Genomic DNA, 19,006 nt, shown 5'->3' with positions numbered 1-19,006 from the left:
ATTGCCCTCCCCTCTTATCAGCAGGTCAAGGGTCCCTATTGTGAACATATGTGGGGTAGGATTGACACGAGGATTATAGGGATGTCTTTTCCTTTGCGTCACACTGTCCTGATTGTACTATCAAGTGTTTTGTAAGGTATAAAAGAAAGAGTCTCAGCTCACTTGTTAGAGCACCTCCTGAAAGACACCGTGTTTCGTGTCCGAAATGACTGGCTCTCCTCATGAGAATTAAACTCTGTTCTTGATCCCTGCTTCCAGCGCCCGTCTCTTTATTTGGTAACTATTCAACATGGGAACTAAGAGGCGGTTTGCGCCAACGGCCTGGGCATCGGTAGTAATCTGGGCTCCTGTTCCACAATTTCATCCACTAACAATACAAACAGCCCCCTGAGGTCTAGTGTTTACTGGCAGTCCCATGTGTTCCAATTCCGTCTCACTAACAGTAGTGATAATCCCCCATTCATTATAGGCAATATAAAGGTTAGGCCCCACTAGCCACCTGAGTCTCAGGAATGCCACTCCGACTCTGTTTGAATCAAAAGTGTTCTAGTGCCAAAGCGCTATCTGGCAAGCAAGTTGCCCCAGGGCCTTCTGGCCCTTCACAAAGTGTTACTCTCACCAGCAGGGATTGTCAAACCGAACACACAAGGGCATCACTCTTGCGGGTGCAGTGGATGCAGCAGCTGCCTCAGGAAAGTTTCACACAGGCTGCTCCGCAGGGGCTGCGGCTGGGTGTCATTGGCGCTCTTCTGATGCAGCGGTAAGTTGTTTTTGGTCTACCTCACACACGGGAAGGGGGAGGGGTTTATTTTGAAAGCTTCTGGTTGTGATTCTCAGTCAGGGCTCTGGCCTGCAGGTGTCACCAAGGTGGCCTCTCATACAAAGATGACATCAACTAGGTTCTGAACCTTGCCTTCCTCCATTGGCACCCTTTGGCATATAGGGTAACCACACCTGCTTTCCACTCAGGCAATGACCTGATCAGCACAGCAACAGGTGTTTCTTAATGGTAGCCCTGTCTGGCATAAGAGGTTTCCGGCTTACACACTGCAGAAGGACGACGGCACAATCCCATGCAAATTTTGCTGTAGCACACCCTGGCAAATGGGGCTACCGACTTGAACTTTCACACAGGCAATGGGCGGATTGGTGCAGGAGCCATCTCCGCACACCTTGCTACTTGGATTCACTCACCAGGATCCCACACTGGATATTGCTCCCTCCAGCGCTCTCCTCTACCTCACTGGTCATGGCAAGCACTGGTGTCTCAGGCTCCAGAAGCAGGTGGTCTTGAATGTCCCTGTATGATGTCCTCTCACCCAGCTGGGAGAGTAGAAGGCCCTAGCCTTCAGTTCTGGCCACAGGCAGAGGTTTTACGGAACGTCCCCTCCTCACACAGCCCATCTGGCTGCTTGACAATTTGGCATTTTTGGGGAGCCACGGGCTCCCATTCTTATAGTCCATTTCTATGTGCCAAATGAGATGTAGGGTATGAGTCTTTAAAGTTTGTGTTGGGGTTCTGATTCCTTTTGAAATGCCCTCCAGAAGCAGTCTGTCACAGCAGGAGCAATTCCAAATCGGACAGCCCCAGAACACAGGCCATGGGAGTGACTAGAGGTTCACACCTGGATATGTGTATCTAAAGGTTACCCCGGGCCACTGACCTACTGTTTCTCATATCAGCCCGATCTACTTCCTGAGATGTGCCAAGGCTCCTTTCCAGTGACCTCTCTCTGAATCATAGAGCACCCTTTACTTTTTTTACGTTTTGCTATTACGTAATGCTTAGCTGTGGTCCCTGGACAGTGCAAAGTAAATGGTGTTATGGTGTAGCCCTAAAGTCGTTTAACAGTACCCCTCTAATCACATCACTCAATTTCCACCCAACATTATTGTTACAGAAAGAACGTCAAATGCAATTTTTCAGCTTGGTAATGTAATCAGTGGTTAGTGTAGGCTTACTTACTGCACGATCTATGCTTGGTGGAGGAATTGTAGCCTTAGATGGTTTGTCGTCGTGTCCATTACCGTCGTTAGATATTCTAAATTCAGGGGCACGTGATGATTTCTCCAATAAACTAATGTAAGTATCAAAGTCCTTCTCGCAGATCTTTTTGAAAAGCTTGTTTTCCAGCGCTGGAAAGGCGAAATAAAAATATTAACAACACAGAGATTTGAAAAGGCAAGAGCAATCCCAGAAATAATATGTAGGTTTCAAACATCTAATCAAGAAAAAAATTACATTTTCTGAACAAAATGGAGAGATAAGGAGAAACTTCCGTCTATGTGTTGGTAGTTGGGCTAGAACAGGTGTTGATGTGCTTTTTATGTTGCTCACTCAATAACTAAATGCAATACGAGTGTAGCGATCGCTACCATCAGCAAAACACAAGGTAGAGGATTTCGAATATCCTGTCCATGGCGGAAAAACTACAAGTCCCAGAAGGCCATCCGGCGCTGGGGGTTGGCTCAGTGGGAGGACGTGATATAAGCGCCATCTCCGGAACGTAACGGGGCTTGTCAATCGGATTCCGTATTCGCTCATTGTGGCTGAGCCTTCCTTGCTTCAAGTCAAGATTCCAGAGAAACATCGCCGATCAAAAGCCTGCGTGGCCAGATCTCCTAGTCTGCACGACGCCGAGCAACAGCCAGCGTGGTCAGAATTCTGTAGACTACCCAACGCCGATCAACAGCCAGCGTGGTCAGAATTCTGGTGGAGAACCGTTGGTCCTGTAACCATTCCAGTCGTGCAAGTACCAAGAGGAAGCGGGTTCGCCTCCTCTTTAATTGTTGTGTCTTGTTACTAGTACAATCGGCGTCTTTTCAGCCGCCATTTCTTGTTTACATTCCGGGGAAAAACCTTGGTGCCTGTTGTCAGTGGCTACTGACACAGTTTGGTAAATGTTCTAACATAACCACCAAGATACAGTGGGTTTATTACGTGGAGGTTCCACGTTTTTGTTAGTGTATATTCAAAGGCTTATTTGAGATTACTAACTAAGTAACAGCGGAGTGACGTTAACTCCTCTGTACTTCTGGTCGCCTATTTGTTGGGTTCTGTATTTTGAGGATTCCTTTAAGGATACATGGGGTGGAGAAACTGGTGAGTATAGGTCAAGAGGGAAGGGATCCTGGGTGCCTGCATATCGTACTGTGGAAGTAATCCTCTCTTCTCTGTCTCCCCTACCTGCAGAGTCCCAGTACCAGTCACCTCATGGTAACAGACCAGACGATATCTGACGTGCCATTCCCCGATGCCAATCTACCTCCCGGCCCCTATTCGTACAGGTCCAAACAGTGGGTTTATTCCATTGTGGGGGTTTGTGCGGAGCGGAGTCGGAAGGACTATCATCTATCGTCTCTGCGGGCCATCGGTAGAAGGTTAGTGGCGCTTGCGTACTCTTGCGCTACCCTCAATCCTGACAGATTGACAAGCCCAAGAATACAGCCCTGCCTAGACGATGGATACAAATGCCACTCTTACCGCCCTGTTGGAGAGTTTTACAGGCCTTCAACAGGAAGTCCAGAATTCCCGGTTAGAAAACCAGGCGTTATATAAAGAGATATCTGAACTACGTAAAGACGTATCAGATCTAGCCATGAGAGAGCCGGTGGCGAAACCATTGATTCGGCCGGCCACTCTGCAGCCTCCCCCTTCCTTCCAAGCAGGGGGTTCGCTCGCAGCCCCTTCCACTTCTGCGGAGGCCACACCGACTGTACATATCATCCAAAATCATGGTATACCCCTGGCTCCACCCGAAAGGTTTTATGGGGACCCAAGAAAATTTGAAAACTTTTTGAATCAATGCCGTTTGCATTTTCTATGCAAACCTATGGTCTTCCAGGACGAAGCATCCAAAACGGCTTTTCTAATGTCCTATATGGGAGGGAACGCGTCCAGCTGGACTATTCCCTTGCTCGAAAGAGACGATCCCGTTCTACATGATTTTGCTGCCTTTTGCATCGAACTCAGGAAATTGTTTGATCGGAAGTCTCACATGTTGTCCTTGGATCATGAATTAATGACCTTGAGACAAGGGTCCCAAGATCTGTTGTCTTACATCACGACATTCAACCGTCTCATTGTAGAAACAGACTGGCCGGCCCAGAAACGGATCTCCTTGTTCTACCAAGGACTCCGGGGGGAACTAAAGGATGTCTTGGCTCAGGTGGTGCAATTACCAACTACCTGTGCGGAGTTAATAGACCTGACTGTCCAACTAGATCACCGGCTATTGGAAAGAAAGGGAGATAGAAGAGGGGGAGATTACCGACCCTCTTATCCTTTATTTAAATCCCGACAGGGGGTAGATGACAAAGCTAAGACACCCGAAGGACCAGAACCCATGCAAATAGGGGGAATACGTGGGCCCCTTTCCCGGGAGGAAAGAGACAGGCGAAGGAGGCTGAAACTCTGTCTCTACTGTGGTAAAGGGGGGCATTTCATCAATGACTGCCGGGCAAGGAATTATGTCCCTGGAAAAAATCCCCTTCCCCGAGGGCAGGCAGTTCTTAGTTCTGATGAACCGGCGGAAAACTGTCGGTCTTAAATCAGGTAGAGACCTCTGGTTTGAGACGACCTCTTGATCCGGTCTCTCCTTTTGTAGCTAATACCTTACACCCTGCAGTCGCCCATATGAATGTAAACGTCGCTCTATGGGTTGCCAACCAAAAACCTGTACAGGTAGATGCCTTGTTAGATTCGGGTGCGACAGGTAATTACATAGACCAGACCTATGCCTTTCGTATGGGTATTCCATGTGAGAAGAAAGCTATACCTGAAACGGTTAAAACTGTGGATGGTACCATACTAACGTCAGGCCCAGTAAAATACCATACGTTGGCCCTCGTAATGAGGTTTGGGGAGGATCACTGTGAATATATACAGTTTGACTTGATCGATGCCCCTCAGTTCCGGCTCATTTTAGGCATGCCCTGGTTGACACTACATGATCCGGTGGTGAGTTGGGCTTCCCGTACTGTGAGCATGACCTCTGAATATTGTAAGGAACATTGTCGAGAAGGAATGCATCACGATTTTCCCCTTGTTCCTTCGATCGCAACCTTCTTGGCTCATGAATGTGTGGTGGATGCTTATTGTTGTGCCAGCACTCTTCCGGAAGAGTACATATCCTTTCAGGCCTTGTTCGATAAACAGACCGCTACCCACTTACCTCCACATCGTACCTACGATTGTCGGATTGATCTCGTTCCAGGCGCTGATATCCCCTGTAGTAGGGTGTATGCTCTAACAGAAAAAGAAACGTTGTACCTCAAAACCTATCTGGAGGACAATATAGCATCTGGGTTCATCAGACACTCTACTTCCCCGGCCTCGTCACCCATGTTTTTCATACCAAAGAAGGATTGCGATGAATTAAGACCATGTATAGACTACCGCGCCATTAACAGGGTGACCATCAAGAATCGCTATCCTCTCCCCCTCATTCCGGTATTGATGGATCAGTTGAAAGGGGCGCGGTACTTTACAAAACTTGATCTCCGTGGGGCTTATCATCTAGTCCGTGTGATGAAAGGCGACGAGTGGAAAACTGCATTCCGAACAAAGTTCGGTCTCTACGAATACCGCGTGATGCCCTTCGGCCTCTGCAATGCCCCCGCCGCCTTCCAGTTTTTTATGGATGAAGTGTTGAGGGGGTGCTTGGAGACATTTTGTGTGGTCTATATTGATGACATTTTGATCTATTCCGTGTCTCTAGCCGATCACATCTCCCATGTGAAAATCGTACTGGAAAGGCTACAGCAGAACTCCCTGTACGCCAAACTCGAGAAATGCCTTTTCCATGTACAGCAAGTAGCCTTCTTGGGGTACGTGATTGACGCTCACGGATTTCGTATGGACATGAGTAAGGTGGATGCCATCATTACATGGAAAACGCCACGGAACGTTAAATCGGTGCAAAGCTTTCTCGGATTTGCCAATTACTATCGGCGTTTCATACAAGATTTCTCCAAAATCATCCATCCCATCACAGCCCTCTTGCGAAAGAATGTTCCCTTCAAATGGGGAGTGGACGCCGATTCCTCCTTCCAACTCCTCAAAGAGAAGTTCACACAGGCCCCCATCCTTCGACATCCAGACCCCACGATTCCGTTTGTTCTGGAAACTGATGCTTCTCAGTTTGCTCTAGGGGGAGTCCTTTCTCAACGCCATCCTACCTCTGGTCAACTCCACCCGGTGGCTTACTACTCCAAGAAACTCTCTCCGTGTGAAATCAACTACTCAATCACCGACAAAGAGCTTTTGGCCATCAAAAGAGCATGCGAAGAATGGAGGCATTACCTTTTGGGAGCGTTGCATACGGTGGAAATCATCACAGACCACCGCAATCTCCTGTTCCTAAAGACGGCGAAGGCCTTGACTCCTCGACAATTGAGGTGGACCCTCTTCTTTTCTGACTTTGATTTTGTAATCAAATATAGACCAGGAACTCGCAACGGGAAAGCAGATGCGCTATCCAGGTTGGGTGATGGAGAAACTACTACCTGTACTGAACCCCCTTTTATCTTGCCAGGAGCTGATTCCACGGATAGAGCTATCGCCTTGATCACCTCCGAAGATTTCCTGGACGACGTTCGGGTTGCCCTAAAGGACTTCGATATTGCTGACTGGGTACAGAAAGAGCCCGAACATCGATGTGAGAAAGATCACTTGGCCTATCATTTCCATGCCTTATATATCCCCAACCCTGCATTACAACGCAAAGTCCTAGAATGGTCTCACGATTCTGCTTTAGGGGGACACATGGGCATCTTTAAGACTATCGCCATTGTGGAACGTTCTTTCTGGTGGCCTGGGGTCAGAAAGGATACCAAGGAATACGTGCAGAACTGTGCTATCTGTGCACAGGGGAAAGCCAGTCACATCAAACCTCCAGGACTGCTACAACCGTTGCCCATTCCACCCAAACCTTGGCCCACCTTGTCCATGGACTTTATTGTAGAAATGCCCCCGTGTGAAAAACAAACTGTGATCCTGGTAGTGGTGGATCATCTCACGAAAATGGGACATTTCATTCCCTTGCCAGGCCTTCCTTCCTCCAGTGAATTAGCCAAAGTCTTCCTCCAACACATCGTCCGTCCACATGGATTACCGAAAGTGCTGATCACTGATAGGGGGACACAATTCACTTCCCGTTTCTGGAAGGCTCTCTGTGCCATATTACAGATTGATGCGCGACTCTCGACGAGCTTCCATCCGCAAACTGATGGAAAAACGGAACGTCTAAATCAGACTTTGGAGCAATACCTGCGGTGTTTCTCTCTACAGAACGCCTGCGAGTGGACCGCACTCTTATGGTTGGCAGAGTTCGCTTACAATAACGCGGTACATACTACCTTGGGATGTTCCCCCTTCTTTTGCCTCTATGGATTCCATCCTAACATGCTCCCGTTTGAATGGCCTGCTGAATCTATGGTTCCTGCCATACATGAACACCATGCTCATCTTCGAGCTATACTGATTGAGGCCCGGGATAATCTCGAACATGCTCAAGATTCCCAGAAAACATATGCGGATAGGAGACGTACTCCTGAGCCTGAATATAAGGTAGGGGACAAGGTATGGCTTTCTACGCGTAATCTACATATCAAAGGTCTGACGAAACTGAAACCGAAGTATGTGGGTCCCTATGGCATCTGCGAGAGGATAAACGCTGTGGCCATGAAGCTCTCATTGCCTGTATCATGGACTATACATCCTGTCTTTCATGTGTCACTCCTGCGTCCGTGCCTCCCGAGCGTGAGATTGCCTGATCGTCCCCATCCGGTGGAAGTCGAAGGCCACGAGGAGTATGAGGTGAGTTCTGTTCTGGACTCCCGTTTGGTAAGAGGTCGCGTCCAGTACTTGGTGGATTGGAAAGGGTTTGGTCCCGAGGATCGGACCTGGGAACCCTTGGACCATCTGCATTGTCCCGACTTGGTGGAACAATTCCATGAAAGGTTTCCGGGGAAGCCGGGACGTCCGCCGGGACGGCGGTCCACGAGAGGGGGTTCTGTAGCGATCGCTACCATCAGCAAAACACAAGGTAGAGGATTTCGAATATCCTGTCCATGGCGGAAAAACTACAAGTCCCAGAAGGCCATCCGGCGCTGGGGGTTGGCTCAGTGGGAGGACGTGATATAAGCGCCATCTCCGGAACGTAACGGGGCTTGTCAATCGGATTCCGTATTCGCTCATTGTGGATGAGCCTTCCTTGCTTCAAGTCAAGATTCCAGAGAAACATCGCCGATCAAAAGCCTGCGTGGCCAGATCTCCTAGTCTGCACGACGCCGAGCAACAGCCAGCGTGGTCAGAATTCTGTAGACTACCCAACGCCGATCAACAGCCAGCGTGGTCAGAATTCTGGTGGAGAACCGTTGGTCCTGTAACCATTCCAGTCGTGCAAGTACCAAGAGGAAGCGGGTTCGCCTCCTCTTTAATTGTTGTGTCTTGTTACTAGTACAATCGGCGTCTTTTCAGCCGCCATTTCTTGTTTACATTCCGGGGAAAAACCTTGGTGCCTGTTGTCAGTGGCTACTGACACAGTTTGGTAAATGTTCTAACATAACCACCAAGATACAGTGGGTTTATTACGTGGAGGTTCCACGTTTTTGTTAGTGTATATTCAAAGGCTTATTTGAGATTACTAACTAAGTAACAGCGGAGTGACGTTAACTCCTCTGTACTTCTGGTCGCCTATTTGTTGGGTTCTGTATTTTGAGGATTCCTTTAAGGATACATGGGGTGGAGAAACTGGTGAGTATAGGTCAAGAGGGAAGGGATCCTGGGTGCCTGCATATCGTACTGTGGAAGTAATCCTCTCTTCTCTGTCTCCCCTACCTGCAGAGTCCCAGTACCAGTCACCTCATGGTAACAGACCAGACGATATCTGACGTGCCATTCCCCGATGCCAATCTACCTCCCGGCCCCTATTCGTACAGGTCCAAACAGTGGGTTTATTCCATTGTGGGGGTTTGTGCGGAGCGGAGTCGGAAGGACTATCATCTATCGTCTCTGCGGGCCATCGGTAGAAGGTTAGTGGCGCTTGCGTACTCTTGCGCTACCCTCAATCCTGACAACGAGATATTGCATTATGGGGAATAAATGCATAAGAGCTTTGCATTTCCCCATACATTTAAAGCTAGCACTGAAGAGAAACAGGCTCCCTGCAGTGTCCCCGGTACAATTTTTTATGCATTGTCTCTCTTTGGCTTTCTTTGTATTTTTTCGTGTGAAGGAGACTTTTGTCACACGTCCCCAGACGAGTTTTCACATTGTTTGGCAGGCTGATGGATGATAAGGGGACAGATTGAAGTGGTCGTCCTCTAAACATGGGTGGATACCCCTATTGGCCGGCCCTTGGCAGAGTGTAGCTGTGGATGCTTTACAAGAGGCATGTCATGTAATTAAGAGCTTGGCCTGAAACTTTGGCAAATTCATAAACAGTGTGAGAGTCTGAAGAACTATTAAATACAAGAATCTAAAGTCAATGATACAAAGGTCTTTGGAAGGAGGAGTGTCCTTTTGAGCCTCTCAAAAACTCCTGTTCTCCCTTTTACATCACTTTCTTCTGCAAGTCCTTCCTTGGTGTTAGGCACTTAACTTCCCACATCTCTCTTTCTAGAGTCCCCCCAACAGCTTCTTTTCCTTCTCTTCATTGCTGTCCTTGCATTCTCCTTCTGCATGCACTTCCCTTAGTCTCCTCCACTTCACTATCCTCTCTTGTTCACATAAACACTCACACCTTCTCCTCACTTTCATTTTGTGTCCCTTTGGAACTGTAATATTTCAATTGTTGTGTATGTCTGTCACACATTTCCCCATATAATCGGATTAAATTTCGCACCTATTTGACCAGAGTCACTCTACTAAGAGGCCAAGAACTTGATGGGCATACAATCTAAACAGCTGCATGACCCACTAATGGGCAGTGTAATTACAATTGGCACTTATGTGACCATAGCCCATTGATGAGGAATGCTGGATGTGGATGTAGATTGAACTCCGTTATGACCCACTGACGGGAACTGTAATTACAAATGGCATGTACATGGCCATAATTTTGTGCTCTGCTGAAAGACCAAAGAGCAGATGAGCATGCAGTTTCAAAATCTGTATGACACACTGAAAGGCACTGAAATTACATTTGGCATATATGTGACCAGCACTCTTTGCACTCTGCAGAAAGGCCAAAGACTGAATGAGCATGTTGTTTGAACTCCTTTATGGCCCACTGAGAGGCACTGAAATCACAGTTGGAACATATGTCATCACCATCGCTCCGCAGAGAGGCCACAGATTGGATGGGCAAGTAGAATATTTTTATGACCCTCTGACAGACAACGTGAGAAACTCATGTTGCCTTCAGCCCTAAGTCCAGAGCTCTTGATCGTTCTGACCAAGAACACCCATTCTCTCACTGAAGTCGCCAAGGGCCAGATGTAATAAGGATTTTTATATTCCCAAATGCTCTAAATTTGTCGTCTGAGACCTAAGAATGCTCTTTCAGTTGTACAAATTCCATTTATGAGTCAGAAAATTACCAGTCGCAAAACATTGAACAGCTTCGGAGACCTCGAAGGAGGTAGTAACCCACTCACAAAGAAAAAGGATCCCTTTCCCTTAGTGAATTAAAAAAAAAGATTTTAACGGGACTGACAACTCTCAAACAAACAAAGCGTTCCTTTTTTAAAAATAGCCACATTTTCCTAAATGAAAACAGGCTGGATTAGATCAATGTGTGTCTAGTTTAAAAGCGATCACAGACATGGTGGTCTGCTGACCCCAGCAGGCCACCATCTCTATTATGACCTCCAATCGTAGTGAGTTGCAATTTGTGACTCACCTCATCCATTTTCATAAGGTAGGACCCACTATCGACTCTTTTTTAGACATGCATGCTCGTACTTAGAGTTTTCAATCCCCCTCTCTTCCTTACACAGGAGTTCGATCCCACGCACAACCGAGTATTCCTGCCGGTCTGTGTCCGCAAGGCTTCCCAAATACGGTTAAGAGACTTACCAAGTCCACCCCTCCACCCACCTTTTTTAAAAAAACAGCATGTGAATTTCAAGCAGTAATTGTTCTTTCTATCCTAGATTCCCTTGATACTCCACTGCCCCCTATTTTACCTAGTTTACATCCTCTGCGCTGTACCCTTGGTAAGCACCCTCAACTTGCGATCCAATTGACCACCTCGCGGCTTAGTCACTTTTTAACTCACAATACGTTCATTGCTCACGTTTATCTCGTCGACATTCGGCAGGCACGTCGCTTTTTTAGCCTCACATTAAGGATATTCTGTACCACGACTTAGAGGCTTTGTCAACCCGGGCTGCGGCCACTGTGATCTTCACGCACCCTCATTGCCCTTTACCTTCCGTGATCGTACTAGTCTAATATTCTTTCTTCGGCACCCGAACTATCACAAATTCAGTTGTTTTAACTAAGTCACCATCACAACTACTATGTGATCTCTCTAATACTGTGAGTTCTTCTAATTAGTGCATTGTATGTATTTTTTCCCCCTCTTTCCTTTTAGGCTACTGTGGCTTGTACTATTTAGGCATCATTCTGTCCTGATGATGATCCCTCTGATTTTATAATGGGATCGAAATGCCGTCGACTCTTTTAAACACCATATACTGTGAATGTGTACTCCTTTGTTAGGCTCGTAATGGTGTTGAATTGAATTTCTGTTATTGTGTAATTTACAGAAAACTACAGCTTTTGCCTAAAAACCCTGTTCTTTCCTTCACCATGCCAATCTGTATACGTTTGGGTACAGGCTTGTGCCCTACTTCGAAGAATTGTTGAAGGTATCTTTGTGTGAACTCTTTTTCAAAAGTAAAAATTGGACCTATGTCCGGCTGGACAAGTCATTACTGAATATAGCTTCCACTGTATCTATATTTATTTTTGCTCGTATACCTCCTATGCATGGGACCACTGTTGCCCTATAAACTATGTTCCCTGAGGTACTGTGCTGACTCGTATGGGTGCCCTTGTTGTTTTATATAATAGAAAAAAAAAAGCTATTACAGCAGGCACATAATGAGTCGTAGATTAATGACATTTAGACATTTGTGTAGAAAGTTCTGGAGTTATAACAAGTAATGAATTCATAAAGTAGTACTGTGAATGTACCTTAAATTGTTAAAACTATGTTGAGGCATTACGAAATGTAACTTTGCATGCAAAAAAAGCATTTCCCTCCTGCCTGATTGTTTATCATCATGGCCACTGGAATTAGGACCAAATTGTGCGGCAAGGTTTACTAAATTATGAGACAAGAAAATGCAAATTTTGCAGCACATTTGGTGATAGTATCAGTTAATTAATTTTTCATTTTTACACGCTAATACTGTTTGGACACCTTTTTCACCTTATTAACACTAGTTTTACTCCCAAATACAGCAAAACACATCTGCAAAGTGAATAGTCAACTTTTGGAAAGTGCCTTCTGCTGCACACCAACACGCGTTGCCTCATTTTTATAAACTTTTGATCTGTTTGATCTAGAAACAAACTTTTTTGTTAAAATCTGAAAATTATGCAGCGGATAATGGGTCATATGGCAAAACCATCATTGTGGCAAAAATGCAGCAGCCCCAGAATCTCATACATTCAGAGGCTCTGTTTATCATAAATGAAACAGGTTGTAGCACACCTACCTGGTAGAGTTAAAAAGTCATCTATCTGGTACACATGTTCACTGTCCGGATCTGAAGCAATGAGGTCCATTTCCTTTCGAAACTCAACAAAGTTAGGGTCACTCTTGCTGACCACTCCAATCACAAAGATTTCAATGCTGCTTGCATGGGCTTCACTCGCCACAACCTCCAGTTTCATTTGTTCCCGAACATCTGCCTGCCCATCTGTAATGACAATGGCCACTTTTCTCACATCTGGTCGCGCCGCCTGGAATATTTCGTTTGCTCTTTTAATGGCACTAGCTGTGAATGTTCCTTCTCCAAGGTACTGCATTTGCTCAACAGACTGCTTAATCTCCTCTTTTGTTGAGTATTGCTGTAGGGTGGCCATCAACTCTACTTGATGGCTAAAGTTTATAATACCCACTCGGGTGGTAGCTTGATTGACAGTCACTCTATCAATGACTGTTTTAACAAAGTTCTTGATGATTTGAAAGTTGTCTGGACCCACGCTTTCAGAGCTGTCTATCACAAAAACTAGTTCCATGGGAACTTCTTTACATTCCACTCCACAACCTGAAAGACAAATAGTTTTAGATGAAAACCAGTCACCGCATTGGTTGACAATTGGTATGGAGCACTAACCACCACATACCTTTCTCCCACCATTCACCCCTGGACCGAACATTAAGTGCCTGATTTATTAATTTATCTGCATTACAGGATCTAGAGTAAATCAGTTTGTTTATAATGGTGTTGACATATTACCATGGAATTCTAAAATAATATTTTTGTTTATGTTTGTTAATGTGTTTATTAGATATGTGATAGGCTGTTATCAATTATAATCACTGAACATTCCTGTCTCCCTTTCCTTGTATCCAAGGAAGTGCCTCTCCATCACGGGCAGGCAGAAGCACAAAGACTCTTTCTCCTTCTGACAGGGTAATATCCTAACCTCCCTCCTGGCAGACCACCGCACAGTCAGGCCTCTGCCATCTGTTATGTATCCTAAAAGATGCTGACCATGCGCAGGACAAAAGACATACAAGAAGCAAAAGCAAATCTGAAATACTGGAAGTACAGTCAATGGGAAAATACCGTAGAATGTTTCACCCTACTTCTCTCACCTTTTCTCCATCTTCCTCTCTCTCTCTCTCTCTCTCCCTCTCTCTCTCTCTCTCTCTCTCTCTCTCTCTCTCTCTCTCTCGTTTAAACATTACAACACACAAACACCACAAGCCATCCAGTCCTCAATGCCTCACACTTGAAAAAACCAAACACATTTATCGATAGGCAATCCTAACTCAAAGTACATGATGGACTATGAGGGGACACCATTCAATGCAGTAATGTCCAGTATAGGTGCAGGAAGACTGACTACATATCAGATGTTTAGGATAGTCACAAAACGTGTATTTACTAGTACACAAGTTTCACATCTCTGCCTTTCTCGGAACTCAAAATTAATTCCCGGAGTGTTCCTGGGAATCTGCATCTCTTGCAGCTTTCCAAATTCCCAAAAAGTCAGAATGTGCTCAAATGTAAATTATAACTTGTAGGAAGCAAACCTTTGAACTTTTATGTGGCAGAGACAAAATAGAGGTGAAAAGCCATCGTAAATAGCGCTGTCTGTATCAATAGCTTTGTTATTTGGGCGTGTGACATTAAATGAAAATCACATTTTTCAGAAGAAAACATACAGCTATACTGGCTTAGCAATGGAAATAGTAAATACTCAAACATTAACTAGCCAAATATAATATTACATTAAAATGTGTTGGATTCTTGATCTTACCACAGATTTCAAGTATAAGCCTGATAACATCTTCTTTCTAAAAAGAGAAATATTATGAGCTTGGCATTTTGTCCATCTTTGTTGAGCTTTTTTCAGTTCAATGAAGTTCACTTTTGTAGATATACATCTTACACTTATGTAAATAAGGTATCTTGTGTGCCAAATGTTAGTTGTTCGCCTGACTTATGTGCTTCACTCCTAAGTAAATCAGATATCCTAGACTCTAGACGTCAGTATATCACCTAACATATGTGCTGCCTTCCCATGCTAATAAGGCATCATGTATGCCAAGTGCTAGCATATGGTCTGACTTATGTAATGTACTCCTAAATAGATAAGGTACCCTGTGTGTCAAATGTTAGCCTAATGTCTGTCTTATGTGCTGCACTCTCACGTAAATAAGGTATCCTGTGCCAACTGTTAGCAATAGAAAAGATAAGTCTGCACCATGGTACACTCCTTCTCTTTGTAACAAGATTGTGAGAAGTAGAAAGGTACTGGAGGAAAGAATATAGTAAGATCAGTATACACAAATACCAGGAAAAAATTAGACTCTGCCAATTGGAAATTAGACGAGCCCAAGCAATATACTATGAGAAAAGAATTAAGCTTGCCTCTAATTCTGCTCCAGAAATGTTCCAGGTGGTAGAAACACTATTAGAGCCTTCCTCCAAAGGTCCATCCTCCTCCTCTCGTTGTAATGATCTTGCATAAGAAAGTGCAGGATATTTATTCAGCGTTCCAACCCTCTATGGAAGCTTTGACCACTGAGGATCAATCACTTTTCTCTCACAATGTGCTCACTGCATTTCCCACCCTCAGCTCAGATAACCTCAGGGACAATCTATCCAAAGTCAAATCAGGCTCACCGTGGAGCGGATCCTTCCAGTATTTTAGAGAAGGGTGCAAAGGAAATTCTTCCCGCTTTGATAGACCAAACCTTTCACTGATCAAAGGATTTATCCCTCCTACAAGGAAAAAGGCAATGATGAAGGAGTTGCTGAAAAAAAGCCGTATGGGTAATTATAGACCCATTTCTCTCTTACCGGCCATGAGTGGGCTCCTGGAGAAGCGTGTGAATTCCATGCTAGTTGATTTCTTAGAAAGCCATGGTATTCTTCATGACACTCAAACCGGATTCTGTCCACACCATGGCACTGAGACTGCCCTCCTGTCAATGGTGGAGGATGCTAAAGAGCGGCTGGATCGTGGAGGGATGGTAGCCATCATCCTCCTCGATCTCAGTGCAGCATTTGACACTGTTACTCACAACATCCACATTAAAAGAGTTAATGGCGCTGGAATCTCGGGTTTCACTCTTGAGGGAATCAAGTCCTTTCTGAAGAACAGGTCCTTCCAGATTTTTGAGCGTGGCTACGGTTCTGTTTCCTTTCCACTTAAATGCGGTGTTCCACAGGGCTCCTTGTTGAGCCCCACACTTTTTAACCTATATATGAAGCCATTGGCAGATGTCGTCCAACCCTTTAGAATTTCAATTGTGACCTATGTGGATGACACCCAATTGGTTTTCTCGCTCACACAGAATCATAACCCTCACTCTGCCACCCTAGGCTAATGCTTGGAGAATGTTGCCTCCTGGATGAATAACTCCTGTCGAAAACTGTATGGAAACAAAACTGAGCTCCCGATTCTTGGCAATAATCCAAACCCCTTGTTAGATTTGAGCTGGCCAAACTGTCTTGGTCCTGCACCTAATCCCAAACCTGCCATAAATTGTCTGGGTATATGGCTGGCCTCCTCTTTAAATTTGGAAGCTGAGGCAAAAAAAACTTGCAGAGCTATGCTTTGGAATTCTTAGGATGAATAGAAAAATCTTTCCTCTACTTCCACCACTTTCCAGGAGGCTAATGGTCCGGCCCTTAAACTTTCTCGCCTGGACTATGGAGCTTCCCTCTATTTAGGGGACCCCAAAATGACCATAAGGAGGCTACAAGATGGGCAAAATGCAGCTGCTTGCACCCTCCATAATGTTCCTAAACATCACTCCTCTCGCTACAGTATCAAATCCCTTCACTTGGTGCCCAGTAGCAAAACGTATTAAGTTCAAAGCACTGTGCATTGTCCACCGGGCATTTCTGAAATACCGGGCCTCAGATCACCCATTCTCTGAGTTCTCCCTATATCCCTGGGCGAACCCTTCGCACCTCTAGTGCCTTCCTTGCCAACTGCCCCTCTATCAGAAGATCCAGATGGGGACTTCGGTCCTTCCGGTTCCATGTAGCTAGACTGTGGAACTTCTTCCCCGTACCCCTGAGATCCCCCACAAAGGAAGTTCCATGCCATAAATTTCTAAAAACCTGGCCTTTTCTGAATATTCCCCTCTGAGGTTTTAAACAGTCGTCTCACACCGACAGCACTGGGATGCCATTGAGAAGCCATGTGCTATACAAGTGCAACATAGAATAGAACAGCGAATCGCCTGGCATATGTGCTTCACTCCCACGTAAATAAGGTAACCTGTTTGCCAAATGTCAGCATATCACCTGCTTCATGTGCTGGACTCCCAAGTAAATGAGATAACCTAGACGCCAGATGTTAGCATGTTACCTGACATATGTGTTGCCCTCCCATGTTACTAAGGCATCATGTATGCCAATTATTAGCACATCACCTGCCTTATGTGCTGCACTCCCTTGAAAAAAACACATCCTGTATCCCAAATGTTAGCGTTTCAAATGACTGACAAACATAATCTTCTCCTCCGTGTATCTTTACAGTTTGAAACAGCATTTTCCCAATATAGGTCACTCTCATTTCAGTTCTCATTATCTGAAATGATTCAGAACACAAGGAAGCACGTGCTAATAAGGTGCGAATGGTCTGAAGCATTAGAAGGATTTGCCTACTCTGCTAAAACTTTATTGTAACCTGGGTGGTGGGGATGTCTCTACTCAATTATGGATTAGATCTTATGGTGGGACACCAACATTTCCAGCCATTGAAAAATTGCTGCAGCCACCCCACAACCTCACCCTTATTTCCTGTCGGTATGGTGTTCCTTTGGTAGGAGGACTGCTTCTAGATTGAAACCTTGGTAGGGGGTATATAGGGTATAGATTTGAGCTGCAAACTTTCTCCTCCACTGCTCTTCCTACGACCATGATCTCAGAGGGAACACATCTGCTGGACAACTACGCAGAACTTGGGTTTCCTCTAGATGGATCTCTGTCGTAGTTGACCCCTGGCCTTCAACACCACTCAGGACATCTAAGACTATGATTACGGTAAGCTTGATTAACTATGATATGCGCAGTAGTTCCTGTTACCCCACAAATCCCAGTTGGGATTTCTTGGATCAGCACCACGCCACCCGCATTTTCACACTGTAAATCATGAAAGATAAAACCAGCTAAAACTTACCTTAGGTAAAAGTGCCTGATAAATAACAAGAAATGCAGGTTTTGATGTGTCAAGCCTCTTTTTTCAGGCTGTGATCGTAATTGGGTGATATTTATCGTACCCCAACAATCTCGTTTCCTGCAGTGAGTGAATATATCAGGTGAAATAAATAATTCAGCGTTTTCCAGGCTGACTGTAATCAGGGCACAAGCAGGGCCACACTATGGTGCATGACAACAGGGACGTCCTTGTCTTACTGATGACTTTACCTGGACAGTCATTGAGCAAATCCCTGAAAGCCCCATCAATAATGACAAGAAACTACTTAGCAAAGAGCAGAGATGGATATACCGTCTCTCTACTGCTACACATGGTCTGAACGATGCCATCCCCTGGAACTCCTTGACCCACCTGTAAATCCAGGGCCCAACTACCTGTCCCGTGTTAATTGAATAATAACCCGCTGAGCCTGATGGCTCTAGATGTTGGGTCGCCTTGCCCATCAGGTTTGCCTGGATAGTGAATAACTTTTTGCCTTGAGCGCTAATACCCCAATTATACTACCCACCAGCACCAGGTGCGCTTTACCCTAAGGGCTCCAGCACAGGAGCCAGCACGTGTACTAACTATTAAAGCCCCAATCACCCGTACACATGTATAAGAAACTGATGCGCTAAACTGCCAGCGCATACCGATAGGATTCCGATAGGTAACGCTCCTACTACACGCATGCGCAGCAGACCTGATCCACCGCGCATGCGCCGGTTGAACGAACCGCACCGGGCATGTGCAGACATCGCCCACTACACTGCGCACCAACGCGGAAGAACCGACACTCACCTGAGCGCGATCATGACTCGGCATACACGAGTCTTTCCACCATTCCTCCCATCCTCCAGGTGCACTCGTTCCACCAATCAGCCTCAGTATATAAACCAGCAGCACAGGCCATACCTTACCGGTTCTGCGAAGGAGGCACAACAGGTCCAAAGCCGGCGCTGGCCAGAAATCCTGTGAGTATGCTGGAACTACCACCTCAACTATGGGTAAGCGCTATCGCTATTTTCTCCCTACAGGTTTCCTAACCCCAGTGGTCCACCCTTTATCTCCCACATAGGGTCAACCCCTTGCCACTTCAATAACCTTGAAGAGGAACCAAGTTAAAACAAGCGTAAGAAACAGCTCTTACGCCTC

General features: G+C 45.6%; 1 protein-coding gene across 1 annotated transcript in view; it reads right to left on the bottom strand.

Annotated features, from left to right (window-relative positions):
• COL28A1 (collagen type XXVIII alpha 1 chain) overlaps window positions 1-19,006 on the bottom strand; it is a 689,953-nt gene that overhangs the window by 89,472 nt on the left and 581,475 nt on the right. The window contains exons 31-33 of the mRNA XM_086941924.1: window positions 14,453-14,489; window positions 12,676-13,230; window positions 1,967-2,136 (exon numbers count right to left, since the gene is read on the bottom strand). Coding sequence (XP_086798050.1) covers window positions 1,967-2,136; window positions 12,676-13,230; window positions 14,453-14,489 — 762 coding nt within the window. The remainder of the gene's footprint in view (window positions 1-1,966; window positions 2,137-12,675; window positions 13,231-14,452; window positions 14,490-19,006) is intronic.

The sequence above is a fragment of the Lissotriton vulgaris genome, chromosome 10 (genome assembly GCF_964263255.1).
Source record: "Lissotriton vulgaris chromosome 10, aLisVul1.2, whole genome shotgun sequence".
Classification (NCBI taxonomy): Eukaryota; Metazoa; Chordata; class Amphibia; order Caudata; family Salamandridae; genus Lissotriton; species Lissotriton vulgaris.
This window is presented reverse-complemented; position numbering and strand designations above follow the sequence as displayed.